At 37.3% G+C, this 22,438-nt stretch overlaps 2 protein-coding genes across 6 annotated transcripts in view; one reads left to right on the forward strand and one right to left on the reverse strand.

Annotated features, from left to right (window-relative positions):
- Positions 1 to 22,438, reverse strand: part of LOC126950102 (uncharacterized) — a 480,177-nt gene that overhangs the window by 422,149 nt on the left and 35,590 nt on the right. The gene's annotated exons all lie outside the window — the stretch shown is intronic.
- BBS9 (Bardet-Biedl syndrome 9) overlaps positions 1 to 22,438 on the forward strand; it is a 510,510-nt gene that overhangs the window by 197,905 nt on the left and 290,167 nt on the right. For all 5 annotated transcript variants that reach the window (XM_050783267.1, XM_050783270.1, XM_050783269.1 and 2 more), the window contains one exon: positions 19,040 to 19,221. In XM_050783267.1, coding sequence (XP_050639224.1) covers positions 19,040 to 19,221 — 182 coding nt within the window. The remainder of the gene's footprint in view (positions 1 to 19,039; positions 19,222 to 22,438) is intronic.

Raw genomic sequence — 22,438 nt, forward strand, 5'->3', positions numbered from 1 at the left:
ATTTGCTGCCATTTGAGGGGAGCTGTGTTGTAGTGGAGTTTCAGACCTGAAGCCAGAAAGCCTGACTCTTAACTGCAGCTCTGCTTATTTTTTCCTGGCAACCATGATCTGTTAATTCCTTTTCTCTGGGTTTTTTTCCTCTCCCCCCCCCTTTTTTTTTTTTTAAAAATAAAGTAGAGGCAATACCTTTTTTTCCATAAGGCTATTGAGGGATTAAATGAGATAATGTGGTTTCACCCCCTAAAGATGTTTGAGTTTGTCTCCTCTCTCTTCCCGTCCATCTTGCCTGGGCCACCATCTTTTCTTGCCTGGATTTACTGTGTTAACTCCAGAAGTGGTCTCTTCACGTTGAAATCAGAAGAGATCTTTGTCAAAGACGAATCTGATCATGTCTGTCCTGTACTTAAAACCCTTGCATGGGCCAGGCGCAGTGGCTCACGTCTGTAACCTCAGCACTTTGGGAGGACAAAGAAGGCAGATCACATGAGGCTAGGAATTTGAGACCAGTTTGGCCAACCTGGAGAAACCCCGTCTAATAAAAATACAGTAATTAGATGGGGATGGTGGTGTGTCCATCTGTAATTCCAGCTACTTGCGAGGCTGAGGCATGAAAATTGCTTGAACCCAGGAGGCAGAGGTTGCAGTGAGCCGAGATCACACCACTGCACTCCAGCCTAGGCAACAGACCAAGACTGTCTCAAACAAAACAAAACAAAACAAAACTCTGTCTCAAACAAAACAAAACAAAACAACAAAAACAAAACCCGCTTGCATGACTTCCCTTTGTTTGAAGATAAAATTCACCACCTTTAATGGAATCTAAAGAGTCTGAATAATTTAACCTGATGTGATTCCTTGGCCCAATCTTGACTTAATTGCCCTCTGAATTTTCTTTGCTCTTGCCACTCTTGGCTTCTTTATTTCACTGGATGTTTCATGTATCTGCTTCTTTTGGAGTCTTTACATATGTTGGTCCTTTTTGAAGAAGCTTTTTACAACATTTGTCCTCTTATAGCTCTGCTCCTCCCTCCCCAAGTCTCTCTTCTTTATATTTTGGCTTAAATGTTACTTTTTCAGACAGTGAGATATCTTGTAACCATTGTCCCTACTCTTCAATCCCATATTCTCACTGCCTGGTTCAAGTTCCTTTGAGATCTCTATTTATGTATCTATATCTAGTCTGGCTACTTTACTTTTTAAAAAAAATTATTATTTTTTAAAAAATATTTTAATTTCCATAGGTTTTGGGGGAATGGGGGTATTTGGTTACATGAGTAAGTTCTCTAGTGGTGATTTGTGAGATTTTTGGAGCACCCATCATCCGAGCAGTATACACTGAACCCAATTTCTAGTCTTTTGTCCCTCTTTCCCCACCCCAGGCCCCAAAGTCCATTGTATCATTCTTATGCCTTTGCATTCTCATAGCTTAGCTCTCACTTAAGAGTGACAGCATACGATGTTTGGTTTTCTATTCCTGAGTTACTTCACTTAGAATAATAGTCTCCAGGGCTGGGCACAGTGGCTCATGCCTGTAATCCCAGCACTTTGGGAGGCTGAGGTGGGTGGATCATGAAGTCAGGAGTTCGAGATCAGCCTGGCCAACATGGTGAAACCTCGTCTCCACTAAAAATACAAAAGTTAGCTGGGCATGGTGGTGGGTGCCTGTAATCCCAGCTACTTGAGAGGCTGAGGCAGGAGAATTGCTTGAACCTGGGAGGCAGAGGTTGCAGTGAGCCAAGATTGTGCCACTGCACTCCAGCCTGGGTGATAGAGCAATACTCTGTCTCAAAAAAAAAAAAAGTAATAATAGTCTCTAGTTCCATCCAGGTTGCTGCAAATGCCATTAATTCACTCCTTTTTATAGCTGAGAAGTATTCCATTGTATATATATACACCACAGTTTCTTTATCCACTCATTGATTGATGGGCATTTGAACTGGTTCCATATTTTTGCAATTGCAAATTGTGCTGCTATAAACATGCATGTGTAAGCATCTTTTTCATAAAATGACTTCTTTTCCTCTGGGTAGATACCCAGTAGTGGGATTGCTGGATCAAATGGTAGTTCAATTTGTAGTTCTTTAAGGAATCTCCACACTGGTTTCCATAGTGGTTGTACTAGTTTACATTCCCACCGGCAGTATAGAAGTGTTCCCTTTTCACCCCATATATGCCAACATCTGTTATTTTTTTTATTATGGCCATTTTTTTGCAGGAGTAAGGTGGTATTACATTGTGGTTTTGATTTGCATTTTTCTGATCATTAGTGATGTTGAATATTTTTTCATGACCAAGAACCCAAAAGCAAATGCAACAAAACAAAGATAGATAGGTGGGACTTAATTAAACTAAAGAGCTTCTGCACAGCAAAAAGAACAGTCAGCAGAGTAAACAGACAACCCACAGAGTGGGAAAAAATCTTCACAATCGATATATCCGACAAAGGACTAATATCCAGAATTTACAAGGAACTCAAACAAATTAGTAAGAAAAAAACCAAACCATCCTGTCAAAAAGTAGGCCAACGACATGAGTAGACAGTTCTCAAAGGAAGATATACAAATGGCCACAAACATATAAAAAAGTATTTTTAATTTTTGTGGGCACATAGTAGCAGTATATATTTATGGGGTACAGGAGATGTTTTGATACAGGCCTACAATGCATAATAATCACATCAGGGCAATGGGGGTTTCCTCACTTCAAGCATTTATCCCTTCTTTGTATTACAAACAATTAAGTTATACTCTTTAGCTATTTTTAAATGTACAAAAAATTATTGTTGACTGTAGTCACCCTGTTGTGCTAGCAAATACTAGATCTTATTCATTCTTCCTATCTATATTTTTGTATCCATTATCCATCCTTCTCCCACTACCCTTCCCAGCCTCTGGTAATCATTGTTCTACTCTTTATGTTCATGAATTCAATTGTTTTAATTTTTAGCCCCCACAAATAAGCCAAAACATGCAAACTTTGTCTTTCTGTGCCTGGCTTATTTCACTTAATATAATGACCTGCAGTTCCATCCTTGTTGCAAATGACAGGATCTCATTCTTTTTATGGCTGAATAGTATTCCATTGTGTATATGTAACAACATTTTCTTTATCCATTCATCTCTTGATGTACACTTAGGTTGCTTCCAGATCTTGGCTATTGTGAATAGTGCTGCAATCTACTGATTTCCTTTCTTTTGGGTATATAACAGGGAGTGGGATTGCTAGATCATACGGTAGCTCTATTTTTAGTTTTTTGAGGAACTTTGAAACTGCTCTTCATAGTGGTTGTACTAATTTCCATTTCCAACCACAATGTATGAGTGTTCCCTTTTCGTCACATTTTTGTCAACATTTGTTATTTCCTGACTTTTAGATAAAAGCCATTTTAACTGAGGTGAGATTATATCTCGTTGTAGTCCTGAAGAGTTTCCTCAATGTTTTTTTGTAGTAGTTTCATAGTTTGAGATAAAAGATTTCAGTCTTTAATCCATTTTGATTTGAGTTTTGTACATGGGGAGAGGGGTCTAGTTTCATTCTTTTACATATAGATATCCAGTATTCCCAGCCTTACTTATTGAAGAGACTGTCCTTTCCCCAATATATGTTCTTGACAGCTTTATCAAAAATTATTTCAGTGTAAATACATTCATCTACAATGATGTTTCTGGATTCTCTCTTCTGTTCCATTGGTCTTTGTGTCTGTTTTTATGCCAGTACCGTGCTGTTTTGGTCACCATAGCTCTGTAGTTTAATTTGAAGTCAGATAATGTAATACTTCCAGTTTTGTTGTTCTTGCTCAAGATAGCTTTGGCTATTCTGGGTCTTGTGTGCTTCCATGTAAATTGTTGGATTTTCTTTTTCTATTTCTCTGAAGAATGTCAGTAGTATTTTTAAGGAAGATCATTGAATGTATAGATTGCTTTGGGTTGTATGGATATTTTAGCAATATTGATTCTTCCAATTCATGAACATGGAATATCTTGCCTTTTTTTTCTGTCCTCTTCAATTTCTTTCAAAAGTGTTTTATAGTTTTCATTGTAGAGACCTTTTATTTCCTTGGTTAATTCCTAGGTATTTAATTTTCTTTGTAGCCTTTGTAAATGGGATTACTTTCTTGATGTCTTTTTCAGATTGTTCACTATTGGCATATAGAAATGCTACTGATTTTTGTGTGTTGATTTTGTATCTTGCAACTTTACGGAATTTGTTCTAATAGTTTTTTCTTGGAGTCTTTAGTTCTTTCCAAATGTACTATCATATTGTCTGCAAACAAGGGCAATTTATCTTCTTCCCTTCCAATTTTGGATGACCTTTATTTCTTTGTCTTGTTCAATTGATAGGTAGGACTTAACAGTACTATGTTGAATAACAGTGGTGAAAGTGGGCATCCTTGTCATGTTCCAGATCTTAGAGGAAAGGCTTTCATTTTTTCCCATTCAGTATGATATTAGCTGTGGGTCTGTCTTATATGGCTTTTGTTGTGTTGAGGTGTATTCCTTCTATATCCAGTTTTTTTTAGGGTTTTTTTAATCATGAAAGGATGTTGAATTTTATCAAATACCTTTTTTTCATCATCAATTGAAATGATTGTATGGTTTTTGTCCTTCATTGTGTTGACTTGATGTACCACAATGATTGATTTGCATATGTTGAACTATGCCAGCATCCTAGGGATAAATCCCACTTGGTCCTAATGAATGATCTTTTTAATGCGTTTTGAAGTTGCTTTACTGGTATTTTGTTGAGGGTCTTTGCATCAATGTTCATCGGTTTTATTGGCCTATAATTTTCTGTTTTTGATATGTTTTTGCTTTATTTTGGTTTCAGGATAATACTGGTTTTGTAGAATGAGTTTGGAAGTATTCCCTCCCCCTCTTTTTTTTTGTAATAATTTAAGTAGAATTGGTATTAGTTTTTTAAAACATATTTGGTATAATTCAGCGGTGAAATCATTGGGTCTCAGGCCTGTTTTTTTTTTTTTTTTTTCTTTTTGACTGGGAAACTTTATTATGGCATCAATCTCATTACTTGTTTTTGGTCTGTTTAGGTTTTGGATTTCCTCATGGTTCAATCTTGGTATATTGGTATGTGTCTAGGAATTTGTCCATTTCTTCTAGGTTTACCAATTTATTGGCATATAGTTGCTCATAGTAGCCACTAATGATCCTTTGAATTTTTGCAATGTAAGTTGTACTGTCTCTCTTTTACTCTCTGATTTTACTTATTTGGGCATTCTGTCTTTTTTTCTTAGTCTGGCTAAAGGTTTGTTCATTTTGTTTATCTTCTCAAAGAACAACCTTTTCTTTAATTGATTTTTGTATTATTTTCTTTTTTTAATGTCATTTATTTCTGCTGTGATGTTTATTATTTTTCTCTTTTACTACTTTTCTCTTTTACTAGTTTTTTTTTTTAAAAATTCATTTGATTTGCTCTTGCTTTTCAGATTCTTTAAGATGCATGATTAGGTTGTTTATTTGAAGTTTTTCTACTTTTTAACTGTAGATGCTTATAGTGGTAAAGTTCCCTGTTAGTACTTAGTGGTAAAGTTTCCCATAGGTTTTGGAATATTATGTGTCCATTATCATTTATTTCAAGAAAATTTTCAGTTTCCTTTTAACGTCTTCATTGATCCACTGTTCGTTAAGGAGCGTATTGTTTAATTTCCATGTGTTTACATAGTTTCCAAAATACCTCTTGTTATTGATTTCTAGTTTTATTCCATTTTGGTCAGAGAATATTTTTGATGTTATTTCAGGTTTTTTGAATGTTTTAAGACTTGTTTTGTGGCCTAACATTTTGTCTGTTTTTGAGAATGATCCATTTGCTGAAGAAAACAGTGTGTATTCTGTAGCCGTTAGATGAAATGTTCTGTAAATATATGTTACCTCTATTTGGTTTGTAATGCTGGTTAATCCGATGTTTCTTTGTTTATTTTGTGTCTGAAAGATCTGTTCAATATTGAAAGTGATGTGCTGAAGTCTATAGCTGTTATTTTACAGGGTTCTATCTGTGTCTTTTGCTCTAGTAATATTTGCTTTATTTATTTGGATGCTCCAGTATTGGGTGCATATATATTTACAATTTTTATGTCTTCTGGTTAATTGAGTTTTTTAATCATTATATAATGACTTCCTTCATTTCTTTTTATAGTTTTTGTTGTGAAATCTATTTTGTCTGATATAAGTGTAGCCACTCCTTGTCTTCTTTGGTTTCCACTGGCATGGAATATCTTTTATCATCCTTTTATTATTAGTCTGTTTGTGTCTTTACATGTGAAGCATGTTATTGTAGGCAGTTGATCACTGGGTCTTTTTTTTAAAAAAATTCATTAAGCCACTGTATGTCTTTTGATTGTACAGTTTAGTACTTTTATGTTCAGCTTTCATTATTAATAAGTAAGGACTTACTCCTGCCATTTTGTTCTGTGGTTTCTGGTCTTCTTGCTTTTCTTCATTCATGTCTTCCTTTTTTTTTGACGAGGTCTTGCTTTGTCACCTAGGCTGGAGTGCAGTGGTGTGATCTCAGCTCACTGCAACTTCTGCCTCACGGGTTCAAGCAATTCTCCTGCCTCAGCCTCTCGAGCAGCTGAGATTACAGGCATGTGCCACCATGCCTGGCTAATTTTTGTATTTTTGGTAGAGACAGGGTTTCACCATGTTGGCCAGGCTGGTCTTGAACTCTTGACCTCAAGTAATCCACCTGCCTCAGGATCCCAAAGTGTTGGGATTACAGGTGTGAGCCACAGTGCCTGGACCCCTGTCTTCCTTTTAGTGAAAGTTATCTTTCTCTGGTGGTACGTTTTAATTTCTTGCTCTTTATCTTTTGTGTATCTGTTGTATGTGTTTTGATTTGAGTTTACCATGAGGCTTGCAAATATGATCTTATAACCTATTATTTTAAACTGATGAACACTTAACTCTGATTTCATAAACAAGCAAATAAATCAAAGAAACAAAGAGAAAACTGATAAAAACTCTACAGTTAACTTTGTCCCTCTGCTTTTTAACTTTTATTGTTTCTCTTTATATCTTATATCTTATTGTACTATGTATTAAAACGTTGTTGTAGCTCTTATTTTTGATTCAGTTCATCTTTAGTCTTCTTACTCAAGATAGAGTAGTTTACACACCACAATTACAGTGTTGTACTATTCTGTATTTTTCTGTGTCCTTGCTATTACCAGTGAGTTTTGTACCTTCAGATGATTTCTTATTGCTTGTTAACATTTTTTTTTTTCTTCGGATTGAAGAACTCCCTTTAGCATTTCTTGTAGGGCAGGTCTAGTGTTGATGAAATCTATCAGCTTTTGTTTGGGAGAATCTTTATTTCTCCTTCATGTTTGATGGATACTTTTGCTGGATATACTGTTCTAGGAAAAATTCTTTTTTTTTCTTTTACCACTTTAAATATATCATGACACTCTCTCCTGGCTTGTAAAGTTCCCATTGAGAAGTTTGCTGCCAGACATACTGGAGCGCCATTGTAAGGCATTTGTTTCTTTTCTCTTCTTGCTTTTAGGATCCTTTGTTTATCCTTGCCTTTTGGAGTTTGATTATTAATGATCTTACAGGAGTCTTATCTGTGTCAAATCTGCTTGCTGTTCTGTAACCTCCTTGTACTTGAATATTGGTATCTTTCTCTAGGTTTGTGAAGTTCTGTTATTATCTCTTTGAGTAAACTTCCTACCTCTATCTTTGTCTCTACCTCCTCTTTAAGGCTAATATCTCTTAGATTTACCTTTTTGAGGCTATATTCTAGATTTTGTAGGTATGCTTTATTGTTTTTAAATTATTTTTTCTTTTGTCTCCTCTGACTGTATATTTTCAAATAGTCTGTCTTCAAGCTTACTAATTCTTTGACTTGATTAGTTGTGTTGGTGAGGCACTCTGATGCATTCTTCATTATGTCAGTTGCATTTTTCAATTCCAGAATTTCTGGTTGATTCTTTTAAATTATCTCAATGTCTTTGTTAAATTTATCTGATAGGATTCTCAATGTCTTCTCTGTGTTATCTTGAATTTCTTTGTGTTTCCTGAAAACAGCTCTTCTGATTTCTCTGAAAGGTCACATATCTCTGTTTCTCTGGGATTAGATCCTTGTGCCTTATTTAGTTCATTCGGTAAGGTCATGTTTTCCTTGATAGCCTGGGTGCTTGTGGATGTTCATCAGCGACTGGGCATTGAAGGGTTAGATATTTATTGTAGCCTTTGCAGTCTGGGTTTGTTTGTACCTGCCCTTTTTCTGAAGGCTTTCCAGGTATTCAGAGGATCTTGGGTGTTACAGTGTAGATTTTGGGTCACTGCAGCCATATCTGCATTAGGGGACACCTGAAGCCCAGTAACACTGTGGCTTGGTGGACTTGGATAAGATCCAGAATAATTTTCTGGATTACTAGAGAGAGACTCTTGCTTTCTTCCCTTACTTTTTCCCCAACAAATAGAGTGTCTCTCTCTCTCTGCTGTGCTTCCTGGAGCTGAGGGAGTAGTGACACAAGCAGTCCTGTGGCCACCACCAATGGGAGTATGCTGGGTTAGAGCTGAAGCCAGAATGTACTGGGTCTAATCCAAGGCCTCTCATAACCACTGCCTGTCTACCACTTACATATGCTCAAGTCCCTAGGGCTCTACAATCATCAAGTGGTAAAGGTAGCCAGGCTTGTGTCCTTCCCTTTCGGGCAATAAATTTCCTATGCCCCCAGGTGGGTCCAGAGATGCTCTCTGGGAGCCAGGATCTGGAATCAGAAAGTTAGGAATCTACCTGGTGCTTTGTTTTAGTACAGTGAGCTGGTACTCAAGACACAAGACAATGTCCTTCCCACTCTTTTCCCTCCCCTCCACTCCCCTCCCACACCCCTTCCCCTCCCCTCTGTTCCCCTCCCATTAGTCTCTTTCCATTACTACCACCTCCTAGGCTTGCAGTGAGTACTGCCTGGCTACCGCTGATATTCACTCAGGCCCCAGGCTCTTCAGTCAACTTGTGATGAATGCTGCCAGGCTTAAGCAGTGGGTTCCCCTCTCAGGGCAGGTCCTAAAATGCTTGCTGTCCGAGAGCCAAGGATTAGAATTGGGGACCAGAAGAGCTTGCTTGGTGCTCTATTCCACTGCAGCCCAGCTGGTACCTAAGCTGTAAGACAAAGTCCCCTTTACTCTTCTCTCTCCTTTTCTGAAGTGGAATGAGTCTTCCCCATGGCCATTGCAGTTGGGAATGTGCTAACCAGAAGCCAGCACTTCTCTGAATTCCACTCAAGGCCCATGACGAGTACTGCCTGGCTACCACTGTTGACTATTCAGGGCCCAGGGGCTCTTCAATCAGTAGGTAATGAATCTTGCCTTGAGTGGATCTTTCACTTCAAGGCAATGGGCTCCCTTCTGGCCCAGGTTATGTCTAGAAATGTCATCTGGGAGCTAGGACTTTGAATGAGTACCTGAGGTCGCTGCTCAGTGCCTTATTCTACTGTGGATGAGCTGTCATCCAAGTTACAAGACAAAGTACTCTTTACTTTCCTCTCTCCTCTCTTCAAGCTGAAGGAAGGGGTCTTTTCCAGAGCTGTGCACTACTTTGCTGGGCGTTGAGGGAAAGGTGGTGCAAGCACTCCCTTGGCTGCCCAATCTGGTGTCTTATTAAGTCTTTTGCCCTCCATGTCCACTGGCACTGAGCCCAATGAAGCACTAGGACTTGCCCAGGAATTGTGGTTCTTGTGGCCTAGACTTTCTTTCAAGTTTATTTGGGACCACAGAACACTTTACCTGCAGTGGCAAGATTTCCTGGAACTCAATTTCCTACCACTAGGATAGACAATTTCATTTTTTATTCTGGCAGAATAGAAAATGAAAATGAGGTGGAGGAACATATTATGTAGGGCATTGAAGACTCTTGTAAGGACTTGAGTTTTCGTTATGAGTGCCAGAGGAGCCACTGGAGAGTTGTAAGGTAACATGAATATTTTTACTACTTTGTTGGAAAGTTACTGTAGAGGCACATGTATAAAAGTGGAGAGACTGGTTAATAGCAGTTATCCAGGGCAGATTAAAGGGTATTTGTTAGACTTGGTGTGGTGGTTCACACCTATATTCCCAGTGCTTTGGGAGGTTGAGGCAGGAGGATCACCTGAGGCCAGGAGTTCACAACCAGACCTGCAACATAGCAAGACCCTATTTCTAACAACAACAAAAAAATTAGCTTGGTATGTTGGCATGCACCATGTAGTCCCAGCTACTTGGGAAGCTGAGGCAGGTCACTTGAGCCCTGGAGTTTGAGTTACAGTGAGCCATTATGCCACTGCACTTCAGCCGGAGTGACAGAGTGAGAGTCTGTCTCTAAAGAAGAAACTAAAAAAGAAATGTTTGTTTCATGTGTGCAGTAGTATTCTTGGTGAGAAGTGGCTGGATTCTGGACATATTTAAAAAGTAAGACTGGCAATATTTGCTGATGAATTTTATGTGGTTGCAAGAAAAAGAAAAGGGAGGGGGAGTCAAGGATGGCTCTAAGGTTCTTTCTGGATGAGCAGCTTAAAGAATGGAGTTACCAATAGCAGAAATATGAAAGACGCAGGAGGGTAGCTTTGAATTGGAAAGGTGGGGCCAAATCAGGAACTCAGGGGTAGCCATGTTGAGCTTTAGATGTCTGTTGGCCTTCTAAGTGTAGCTGTCAAGTAGGGGGCTGGATGTACATGTCTGGCTGGAGAAATAGAGGTGGGAGCTGGCATGAAGAAAGTATTTAAAGTCATTAAGACTGAATGAGGTCACCAAGGCTGGAGTCCTCTGCCTTTATTTCGTCCATTGTTTTTCATCTGTGAGGATCTACTTGTAGATCAAGATCCAGCTTTTGCATCCTTTGCCCTGTGAAGCCTTGCTCTGCTCTCTCATGCAGGGCCATTGTACTCTCTTCCTACTGTGCTCTGTCTACCACATTGGGTTGCAATTGCTTTTATTTAAAGTAAATTTGAAGTCCTTCCAATTAGACCAATGTTTTTTATACAGCAAGCATCATGTCTTCTTTGCCTTTATAGCTTCTCTTGTATAGCAGATGCTCAATAAGAATGTCTTAAATGATTGATGGTAGATTGATTACAATATGTTCAAGTGCCCATGTCTAGTACTTTGGGACTGAGGAAGAGCTGTGTGAACTGAGTGTGGCTGACTGCACTTGAAGGGAAATGCCTTTCAATCATATGCTCCTTACTGAGGTAGAATACAATTTGGGGTGCAATAAATACTATTGAGGGTTTTAAGATTTCCTTGGTATCTATATATAGTAGTAAAAACCAGACTTTGACAATGTGATAACCTAAAATGTTCCTATTTTGCATAAAATGAGGCCAAACAAGAGAACATTAGGTCCAATGCATATTCTTTTTGTTTTTAAAACTAATATTCATTTGTTTTAGTGCATTAGGACATGAAAGAAACCATTTATTTTCTATCTATTGAGCTATATTTCAAATAATTTCATGTTACACATTTTATAGATTGGCTTTGTTGGAAAAATAAAACTAGTTAAATGTTTTTAATCCCACAAATATTTAATTTTTAAGTTAGTGATTCAAAATTAGTCTCTGGGAATGGAAAATAGAACTTTTTTTTTCTTAAAAAAAATAAGGTTTTCCTTCTATTATTTATTTATTTAAAGATGGAGTTTCGCTCTTGTTGCCCAGGCTGCGGTGCAGTGGCTCGATCTCAGCTCACTGCAACCTTTGCCTCCCAGGTTCAAGTGATTCTCCTGCCTTAGCCTCCCGCAGAGCTGGGATTATAGGTGCACGTCATCACTCCCAGCAAATTTTTGTATTTTTAGTAGAGATGGGGTTTCACCATGTTGGCCAGACTGGTCTCGAACTTCTGGCCTCAGGTGATCCACCTGCCTTGGCCTCCCACAGTACTGGGATTATAGGCATGAGCCACTGTGCCTGGCCCTAATCTTATTTTGTAACTATAAGACAAAATGAAAATAATCATTTCACTAGTTAGAGATAGTCACTATTCTATTAACATTTAGGTATTTTTCCTAATTTGTGTTTTATACATATATATTTATAAACAATAAAATGTACATGCAGTATTATATTTTGCTTTTACATTTATTATTTTTTCTGATAACAGGTATTTCATAAGACATGATTTTTAATGGTTTCTAAACATTCTATTATAGATACACCACAATTAAAAAATATTCCCCCCTTATCATTTGGGTTGTTTCTAAATTTTTAAAATAACCGTGAAAGTAGATTACTGCATAAAATACAATAGTATTTTTATGGTTTTTGATATGTTTTTCTAAAATGTTCTCTAAAAGGATTCTAAAAAATTTACATTGGTATCAAAAGTGTATGAGAGTTTCTGTCTCCATGTGTCTTCTATAACAGCTGGACACATTAAATACAATTTTTTTGCTAGTTTGAGGTGTTAATCAAATATATGTTTTTAAAAATAGTTTTAAAGTATACATTTTTTGATTTTGAAAAATTTTCCATTTATTTATTGACTGTATTAATATTATATGTGAATTGTCTGTAGATGGTCTTTAACCTTTTTCTGTTGGGTATAATATTATTTTCATTGATTTGTAAGAATTCTTTACATATTAGATTTAACATATGAAATTGTGTTTTTTTTTGGAGACAGAGTCTCGCTCTGTCACCTGGGCTGGAGTGCAGTGGCATGATCTCGGCTAACTGCAACCTCCGCCTCCTTGGTTCGAGTAATTCTCCTGCCTCAGCCTCCCAAGTAGCTGGGACTACAGAAGCACGCCACCACACCTGGCTAATTTTTTTGTATTTTAGTAGAGATGGGATTTCACCATGTTGCCCAGGCAGGCCTTGAACTCCTGAGCTCAGGCAATCTGCCCGCCTCGACCTCCCAAAATGCTAGAATTACAGGCGTAAGCCTCTGTGCCTGGTCTATAAAATTGTTTTTATAGGTCAAAACCAGTTGATTATCAGGAACTTCACATGGTTTAACTTAAAATGTTGTATTTTATATTGGTTGCCAATGTTTTCTGAGTTTGTCATTTGTTTTATTATGTTGTATTCCTAAGCCTATAACAAGTTCAAAAATTTAATGTAGTTTAATTTAGAGATCCTTTCATTTGTAGCTTCCTCCGTTGCATTCTTACAGCAAAAGTTTTCTTACCATCTCAAAGGGAGATAAATATTTTTGTAGTTTCATATGTTTAAATTGAACTTTAAAAATCCATCTGGAATTTTGCTTTAATGTATTTGTTAAGGAAGGAATCTGTTTACTGAGTGATAAAATCATTATTTACAGATTCCTGAGCAAAATTCTGATGTTTAATTTCATGCCCCGTTGCTGAAATTGCAAAATAACCGAATGTCCTAGGAATGTAATATCTTTGACCTTGATTCTTCATAAAGTACATTATTCTAGTGACTTAGCTTAGCTGATGCACTTCACAGACCAATAATAATTCAGAGACCTTGATTTTGTCAATGTTAACTCTGCTTTTAAGACCGAAGCAGTAGGGTACACAGTATTGGATTTAATTGATGGTTCCTTTCAGCGTAACATTCTGTCATTCATAGAACCTTACTTATTAACCCACATGAACAATATTGTTAAAATTTTCGTCAAATTCAAAAATCCTCAACAAAATACTAGCTAACCGAATCTAACAGCACATCAAAAAGATAGTACATTATGATCAAGTGGGTTTCATCCCAGGGATGCAGGAATGATTTAACATATATAAATCAATAAATGTGATATATCACTTAAACAGAATTAAAAACAAAAACCATGTGATTATTTCAATAGATGCAGAAAAAGCATTTGATAAAATCCAACATGGCTTTATGATAAAAACTCTCAACAAAATAGGCATAGAAGAGACTTATCTCAAAGTAATAAAAGCCATATATGACAAACCCACAGCCAGCATCATGCTGAATGGGGGAATGTTGAAAGCATTTCCCTTGAGAACCGGAACAAGGCAAGGATGTCCACTTCCACAACTTTTATTCAACATGGTGCTGGAAATCCTAGCCAGAACAATCAGACAAGAGGAAGAAATAAAGGGCATCCAGATTGGAAAAGGGGAAGTCAAATTGTCACTATTCACTGATAGCATGATCTTGTGCCTAGAAAACCCTAAAGACTCATCCAAAAAGCTCTTAAGTCAAATTCAGTAAAGTCTCAGGGTACAAAATCAATTTACACAGATCAGTAGCACTGCTATACACTAACAACAACAAAACTGAAAATCAAATGAAGAACTCAGTCCCTTTTACAACAACTGCACACACACACACACACACACACACACACCCCACAAAAAACCACCACCAACAAAATATCTTAGGAATATACTTAACTAATGAGGTGAAAGAGCTCTATAAGGAAAACTGCAAAACACTGCTGGAAGAAACCATAGATGACACAAACAAATGGAAACAAATCCCAAGCTCAAGGATGGGAAGAATCTATATTGTGAAAATGACCATAATGCCCAAAGCTATCTACAGATTCAATGCAATTCCCATCAAAATACTGTTATCATTCTTCGCAGAACTAGAAAAAACAATCCTGAAATTCTTATGGAACCATAAAAGAGCTCGCATAGCCAAAGCAATACTAGGCAAAAAGAACAAATCTGGAGGCATCACATTACCCAACTTCAAATTGTACTATAAGGCTGTAGTTACCCAAACAGCGTGGTAGTGGCACAAAAACGGGCACATAGACCAATGGAACAGGATAGAGAACCCAGAAATAAAGCCAAACTTAGAGCGAACTGATCTTTGGCAAAGCATACAAAACATAAATTGAGTAAAAGACACCCTATTCGATAAATGGGGCTGGGAAAACTGGCAAGCCACATGTAGAAGAATAAAACTGGATCCTCATCTCTCACCTTATACAAAAATCAACTCAAGATGGATCAAAGACTTAAATCTAAAACCTGAAACCATAACCAAAAACCACTTGTACCCCAAAAGCTATTGAATTTTTTTGAAAAACTAAAAACAAGACCCCGGGTGCGGGGATCACGCCTGTAGTCCCAGCACTTTGGGAGGCCAAGGCAGGTGGATCATGAGGTCAGGAGTTTGAGACCAGCCTGGCTAAAATGGCGAAACCCCGTCTCTACTAAAAATACAAAAATTAGCCAGGTGTGGTGGCGGGTGCCTGTAATCCCAGCTACTCGGGAGGCTGGGGCAGGAGAATCACTTGAACACGGGAGGTGGAGGTTGCAGTGAGCCGAGATCACGCCACTGCACTCCAGCCTGGGCAACAGAGTGAGGTTCCATCTCAAAACAACAACAATAACAACAACAACAACAACAAAAAGAAAATGATAAAGAAATACAAGATTGAAGGCTTTAATGTCCCTAAACAAAATACATACTATATTATCATTCTTAATACAGATTTTTGAAATTTATTCATTCACCCTTTTTTTGGTGCTATGTGTTTTTTTAAATCGTGGTAAAATATATATAACATAAAATTTACCATTTTAAACATTTTAAAATGTACAGTTCTGTGACATTAGGTACATTCATATTGCTGTGCAATCATCACCACTATCCATCTCCAGAACTTTTTCATCTTTACTAAGTAAAACTCGGTATCTCTCAACTCCCTCCCCCAGCACCTGGAAACCACCATTCACCTTTGGGTCTCTACAAATCTGACTACTCTAGGAATCTCATCTAAAAAGAATAGTTTTTAGAGTACAGGTGGTTTTTGGTTACATGGATAAGTTCTTTAGTGGTGATTTCTGGGATTTTGGTGCACCTGTCAGCTGAGCAGTATATACTGTACCCAATATATAGCCTTTTATCCCTTACCCCCTCCCAACCATCCCCTCTTGCCAGTCCCCAAAGTCCATGTCATCATTCTTATGCTTTTGCATCTTCATAGCTTAGCGCTCACTTATAAGTGAGAACATACCATATTTGGTTGTCTATTGCTAAGTCACTTCACTTAGAATAATGGCCTCCCGCTCCATCCAAGTTGCTGCAAAAGACATTATTTCATTCTTTTTTATGGCTGAGTTGTATTCCATGGTGTGTATTCACCACATTTGCTTTATCCACTCATTGGTTGATGGGCAATTAGGTTGGTTTCATATCTTTGCAAATGACATGAATAGACAATTCTCAAAAGAAGATATGCAACAACCAACAAACACATTTAAAAAGTGCTCAACATCACTAATCATCAGGGAGTGCTACTCAGCCATAAAAAGAAACAAATAAGCTATAATGTCTTTTTTTTTTTTTTTTTTTTTGAGACCGAGTCTTGTTGTGTTGCCCAGGCTGGAGTGCAATGGTCTCGGCTCAATGCAACCTCTGCCTCCTGGGTTTAAGTGATTCTCTTGCCTCAGTCTCCCGAGTAGCTGGGATTACAGGTGCCTGCCACCACACCTGGCTAATTTTTGTATTTTTAGTGGAGATGATGTTTCACCATGTTGGCCAGGCTGGTCTTGAACTTCTGACCTCAAGCGATCTACCTGCCTCGGCTTTCCAAAATGCTGGGATTACAGGCGTGAGCCACCATCCCCAGCCTATAATGTCTTTTCCCATTGATTTTATAAAAAGTAAATTGCTTAAGTTCTGTATTTACCTTAGCTATCAAGACATTCTGGTGAAATTTGTTCTTTTGGTGAGGGAAGACCCTGGCTACTCTCTTTACCATTTGTACACATGAAATACCAGTAAAAATGTTTTTAGAGAGTCTGAATATATGTATTCTCTATTATCCAAAGTCTTCCTATCTGAACTCAGAAACTTCATAGATTCAGATAATTTTTTAGATAAATGCCTTGTATCTAAATTGTTGCTATTTGCTGTCTAAACTGGTGGAATAAAACTGATTTAGTAATAAACTTTTCACCTCAAAGACCAAATCAATTTAGTTAGGGATAAATACTTGTGTTGGGTAATGCTAGCTTTTCTGTGTGATGGACTGTTCAAAGGATGAAGATGAAATGGAAATGCCTGTTTGAATTCAAAGAATTGATGAATCTCACATTCTCTGAGAAGCTCCTGCAGAGGTCTGTGCTTTAGCACCCTAGAGTTTCCTGAGGACTCGTTGGGTTCCTAGGCCTTGGTGGGGCTGGCTAGAAGGGGGAATAGACCACAGTCACAACTCAGAGTGAAGGGAAGGTTTGCTCTCTGGAAATGGGCTTGTCAGAGCTGAAAGTTGGGATTTCCATGGCCACTAGGTGGCTTCAGTTACCTGCAAAGAAAGGTTCAAACCTTTCTCTGGGGTTGCTTTTCATACTTTAGGAAGATCATTCCATTTTTGCAGTATTTGTTTCCTGAGGGGTAGATGACAGAAGCAACCATAAAACTTAAAGTTTTTGAAGATTATCTAGTCTTACCTTCTCATTTTACAGATAAAGAATATTTAGAAAAACTTTCCCAAATTGGCTGAGCTCTATAGGGGCAGCATCAGAGCTAGAGCTCAAGTCTCCTGAGTCCTAGTCTAGTTCTTTAGCTGTTGAACCAGTGACAACAATCTATTTTTTTATTCCTCTCAAGCCATACGACAGAGTTGCATGTCACTGACTATACCTGAGTCCTGGAGACGATGTGTATTGGAATGTTGTGTTTAAGGCAGGTGGTAAAGTGGATGCTGGTGGCCATCTTATGGGCAGAACTGAGCAATGGTTGTATCTACTCCCAACCCAGTTAAGCTTTTAGATTAATGAAATGACTACCTGCCATGATCCACTGTTGGGAAGTTTTAAACTTCTTTGTTCATTCTGAATAAGCCTAGACTCTAACATGCCTTATCTGTTATATACTTTATGTCCTTTTTTTCAGATGAATAGCAATATTTTAAAGTCTCTTTTCTCTCATAATTTTTCTATTTTTGTTTACTTTTAGAGACAAGGTCTCTTGCTATATTGCCAAGCTGGATTCAAACCCCTGGGCTTAAGCAATTCTTTGCCTCATCAAGTAGCTGGGAGTACAGGCATGTGCCACTGTGCCAATTTATTATTTTTGATTAATATCTAACCTTTAGAACAGAGTAGAAAATACTTTAAAAAAATCAAAAGTTTCTTTAGAAAACCTAACAAACAAAAGTGAGTCAAACAAATCCATTATGTATCAACTCAAAACAGCTTTTATGACGATGTTGAATTTTTTTGTTTTTCTGGCAAACTTAGGGAGGAAGCAAATACAGTATTCATCTCAGCTTCTTTTTATGACATGTTCACAAAAACTTACAAATTTAAAAAAATGGTGTGCTAAAATTATCCATAATTTGTATATTATGGCTAGTTTCTAGAGTAAAATAGACCTCAGGGAGCCTAAGAGAGAAGGAAGAGTGAAAGAATGGGGAGGAAAAAAGATAATGATAATAAAAACAGTGATAGAGAAAGAGCTAGTAAATGGGACAATTGGCTGCTTCTAGCTAAAAGTGAAGAGAAAGAGAGTACAAACCAGAAAGCCACTTGAGTAGGAGAGCGTGTGAAGGAAGCTGTGATGGGAGGACCTGGGAAAGTGGGCAAACGTGAATCCTAAGGGTAGAGAGGGAAAAGGATGAGGAAAGACTAGGGGCCACATTTTTTTTTGCAAGACCTCTGATGGCTTCCCATATCAACTTTGTTTACTATTCTGTCCCCTGGATTGTCCTGTCTTCACTCCTGTGCCTCATTCCTGGTCTTCATCCAGCCAGCAGCCCAGCTCCATCTCTTGGTCCATTGTACCTCCACAAGTGTTATTCATATGCTTATTACAGATATGCCAAGTGGTAGCTGGAATGAGGATTAAAAACAGTGCTTAAAATGCTCTCAGAGCAGGATTTGCTTTGTAGTTAGGTCCCCAAAAGTGGTAGCTATTATAATAATTAGGCTTTTTCCCCTGCCTTAGTGGACCTTAACATTGGGAGTACTTCTGTAAATACAAATCATGTTTGAAACATTTGAATTGAGTCTTTGAAGTAAAACTTTAGAAATAGATATATAGTTATTTTCTTAATGGTGTGTTGATGCTGAATTGAGTAAAAATGTAGTTGGTCAAGACTAACTCTCCTGAAATTTAAAATTATGTCTCATTTTCTCTTCCTTATTGTAGTGATTTAAAGGGAGTGATAGTCACTCTGAGTGATGATGGTCACTTGCAGTGTTCATACCTGGGGACAGATCCTTCTCTGTTCCAAGCTCCAAATGTTGAATCTCGAGAACTAAACTATGATGAACTTGATGTAGAAATGAAAGAACTTCAGAAAATCATCAAAGATATTAACAAATCACAAGGTATCTCATTTGCAGCTTTTTATTATTTTAGTATTCATTGTGGAATTCACATTATCTTGTAGGTAGATATTATTATATATATTTATTAATTTTCTCCTCTAGGCTTAATTAAAGTCATATTTGTAAAAACAGTATTGCTCTTTAGCACACAAGGTCTTTATGTTTGCTTTGTATGTTATAGCTTCTGAAAACATATTTTAATTAAGAAAATGCTTTTGTTGTTAATGTTTCATGGACAGTACTATCTAGTTTTTTTCTTCACATGCTAAGAAAGGAAGAAGTACTTCTTTGGGTGGTGGCTTTAGGCCTTGAGAAGAGCATTAAAATTTAGAGTGGTCATTTATTAACTCTGATATTCCTGAAACAACTTTAGTTCTTCTTTTAAAAGAAAGCAAAGCACTTGAGCTACCATTTGTTACTAAAAATGTAGTCATTTGCAGCTTAGTGACATAATTTATGTTTGTAGTTAATTAACCATCCAAATGGTGTGTAGCTTGCAGTATGCTGATTTCTAATGACTCAGAGGCTGATGATATTTTCAGTTCCTGAGTTTTGAATAACTCAGTATTATCTTACTTTGGGACTCACAAGGGTATAATTTTTTTGTAAATTAGAAGGAGAAACAAAACACCAATCCTGCAGTTTGAGTTGGACATGTGAAAAGCATTACTTCAAGTTCCCTTTTCAGGGTCAGGTAAAAGTATTTTTTTAGTGAGAAAAAATATGGACTATTTTCACATAAAAGAAATGTTAAAACAAGTAGGAATAATAAAAGAAGCAGAGCATCAAAAGCCAACCAAAACAACAGAGCCAATCTTAATCCTGATCCAATCATTTTACTAGATTTATGTACTTTTGAGTCTATGTTACCAACATTGTATTCCTCTGGTCCTGAGGAATTGAGATAATATATTTAAAAAATACAAATATTAAAATAAAGTTATTATGCTTTGGTTTCACACATTCTTTTAGAAAGTTTTGAGAGTAAACCAGTGAAGTTCAGGTCTTTCAAGTACCTACAATTACTTAAAAACCTATTTGTTGTCAGCGCTGCCATGTCAAATAGAGAGTGGTTAAAACTGAATGTGTCATATTGCAGTATACAATTTTTTTTTTCAATTTTTGTTACTAGCAATTTTGGGATTAATAGAATTATAAGTCTTGTTTTGTTATTTAAAAATATAGTTGGGGAAGAGTGGCATAGGCATGAAACATGAAATTTCCAGAGTTCGTTAAATAATATGGCTTTCATTTCAAATTTTGTCCTGAGATTTTGCCCTTTCCACAGTAATGTGCCAATAATATTTTGATTAACATTAATTGAATATGAAATTTCTCAGAAAATCCCTTACAGCTAAAAGTTATTTCTTGGTGGTTACAGTGATGACTTTGGGTGAGAAAGTTTAGGCTGTTTTACTTGTCATTACCTTGATCCTTCGGTATGTCTTAAAATAACTGCCAATTAAGTTAGGGATACATCCACAGACTTAGGTGCAAAGTGCATGATTTACATAACCTTAATTTTTAATTAATGTTTGAAGTTCCTTGCTCCTTCTATGCCACCATCATTTAGTTTTATTTCTGGGAAAGAAACAAAGGGAAACTTTTTAAACTGAGAGGTATTTAGAACATTTTATTTCTAGATATGGAAAAAAATTTAGTATCTTGTACCCTTATAAAACCATGGTATGTTTGTTTATTAAAATACCTGTAATTATATAAAAGCACAAAATTGTTTTATTACAGTTTTAGCTTCTCTTTATTATGAGAAGTTAAAACGCTGAACTTTTTGATGACCCCATTATTCATTTTAATGTCACTTATTTTAGTGTGGAGGCTTTAACTTACAAAAAATGTTCATAGTCTTGTGGGTTATGTTCAGTATTTAAAGCTTTTAAAAGTGTTTTCAAAGGAAGAGTTGCAGCAAAATTTAAAGCCAGTTTAAAGAGTACATTTTGTTGTACACATGGTGTATATTATCTACTGTAATAAAAGTGTTTTTGAAGCTGATTTTATGTGTATAAGTTATAAGAGGAATGTATGTTGTAAGCATGAAATCATAGTAATAATTTCTGTATGGCTCATGGATTCTGAAGCTTTTCATACTCAACTCATTAATGTGAATCCTGCCTAGTATTTTTGTTACTGGTAGTCAACAACATCTACTGGTAGGAACTTTCAAAGACAGAATTTTATTTATGATTTAGATAGTTGATCATGTTGTCTGCCTGGCGTGAGTATGAAGGACTGGGTGCAACATTGAGATAGGTATCCATACAACTGTGTCTTCAGAAAGGGACAGATAGCAGTAAGATGTGGGGATATAAACGAAAGTCTGCACCCCGTTTGAAATGTCCGGGATAACTAAGCTGATGATACCACTGAGTAGTAGCATCATTTGTATTTTGTGACATTGTTCATTTAGGATTCTGTCTGGCTACATGTCACAAGATACCCAAGTAAGATAGAGGTTTCTTTCTTTCTCTTGCAAAAGAAGCCCAGTGATGGGCAGTCCAGGGTTGGCTTGGCAGTTCCACAGTCATCAGGGACTCTTGATTCCTTCTATCTTGTGGTCATATATTGGTCCAGCAAGGCTTTTGGAACTCCTGCCCTCACATCTGTTGCTGAGTCAGCCCCCTTAAGGAGCTTTCTTGGAAGCCACACCCTGAATAGCTCCTACTTACATCTCACCGGCCACTCCAAGCTGCAAAACTGGCTGGGAAATTACATGACTTAGCTGAGTACTTTGTTGCTTAGCATAAAGTTGGGCTTTAAGTAAAAAAGAATTGAAGAATGGTTATTGGGATGGGCAATGAATAGCCATTTGTACTCTCATTAAGTTATGGAAATTCCCATTCCAAATTGTGCAGTTTGGTGGGAATGCCCAATGGCAGTTGTGGGCAGTTCCTTTTTTTGTGAGACAGCTGATTCGTATTTTCAGTCAGCCATCCTCGGAGTGTGGGGGATGTTTCCTCTCAGGGTCACAGGGTGATCTCAGCAATTCTAGATGTTATGTGCAGATATGATTTCTAGGGAAGAATCATCAGGCTATTTCTCCCGAGTCTCTCCTCTTATTAGGGAGGAATAGCTTTCCCAGAAACATGTGCCAGCTCTCTCCACTCCCAACTTCCCTTACCTTCCATCTGCCAGGATTAAGTCCCATGTTCCTGCCTAAAACAACAAATGGTCAGTGGAAGGAAATCACCATGATTGGATT

This window comes from Macaca thibetana, chromosome 3, assembly GCF_024542745.1.
Source record: "Macaca thibetana thibetana isolate TM-01 chromosome 3, ASM2454274v1, whole genome shotgun sequence".
NCBI classification, from domain to species: Eukaryota; Metazoa; Chordata; class Mammalia; order Primates; family Cercopithecidae; genus Macaca; species Macaca thibetana.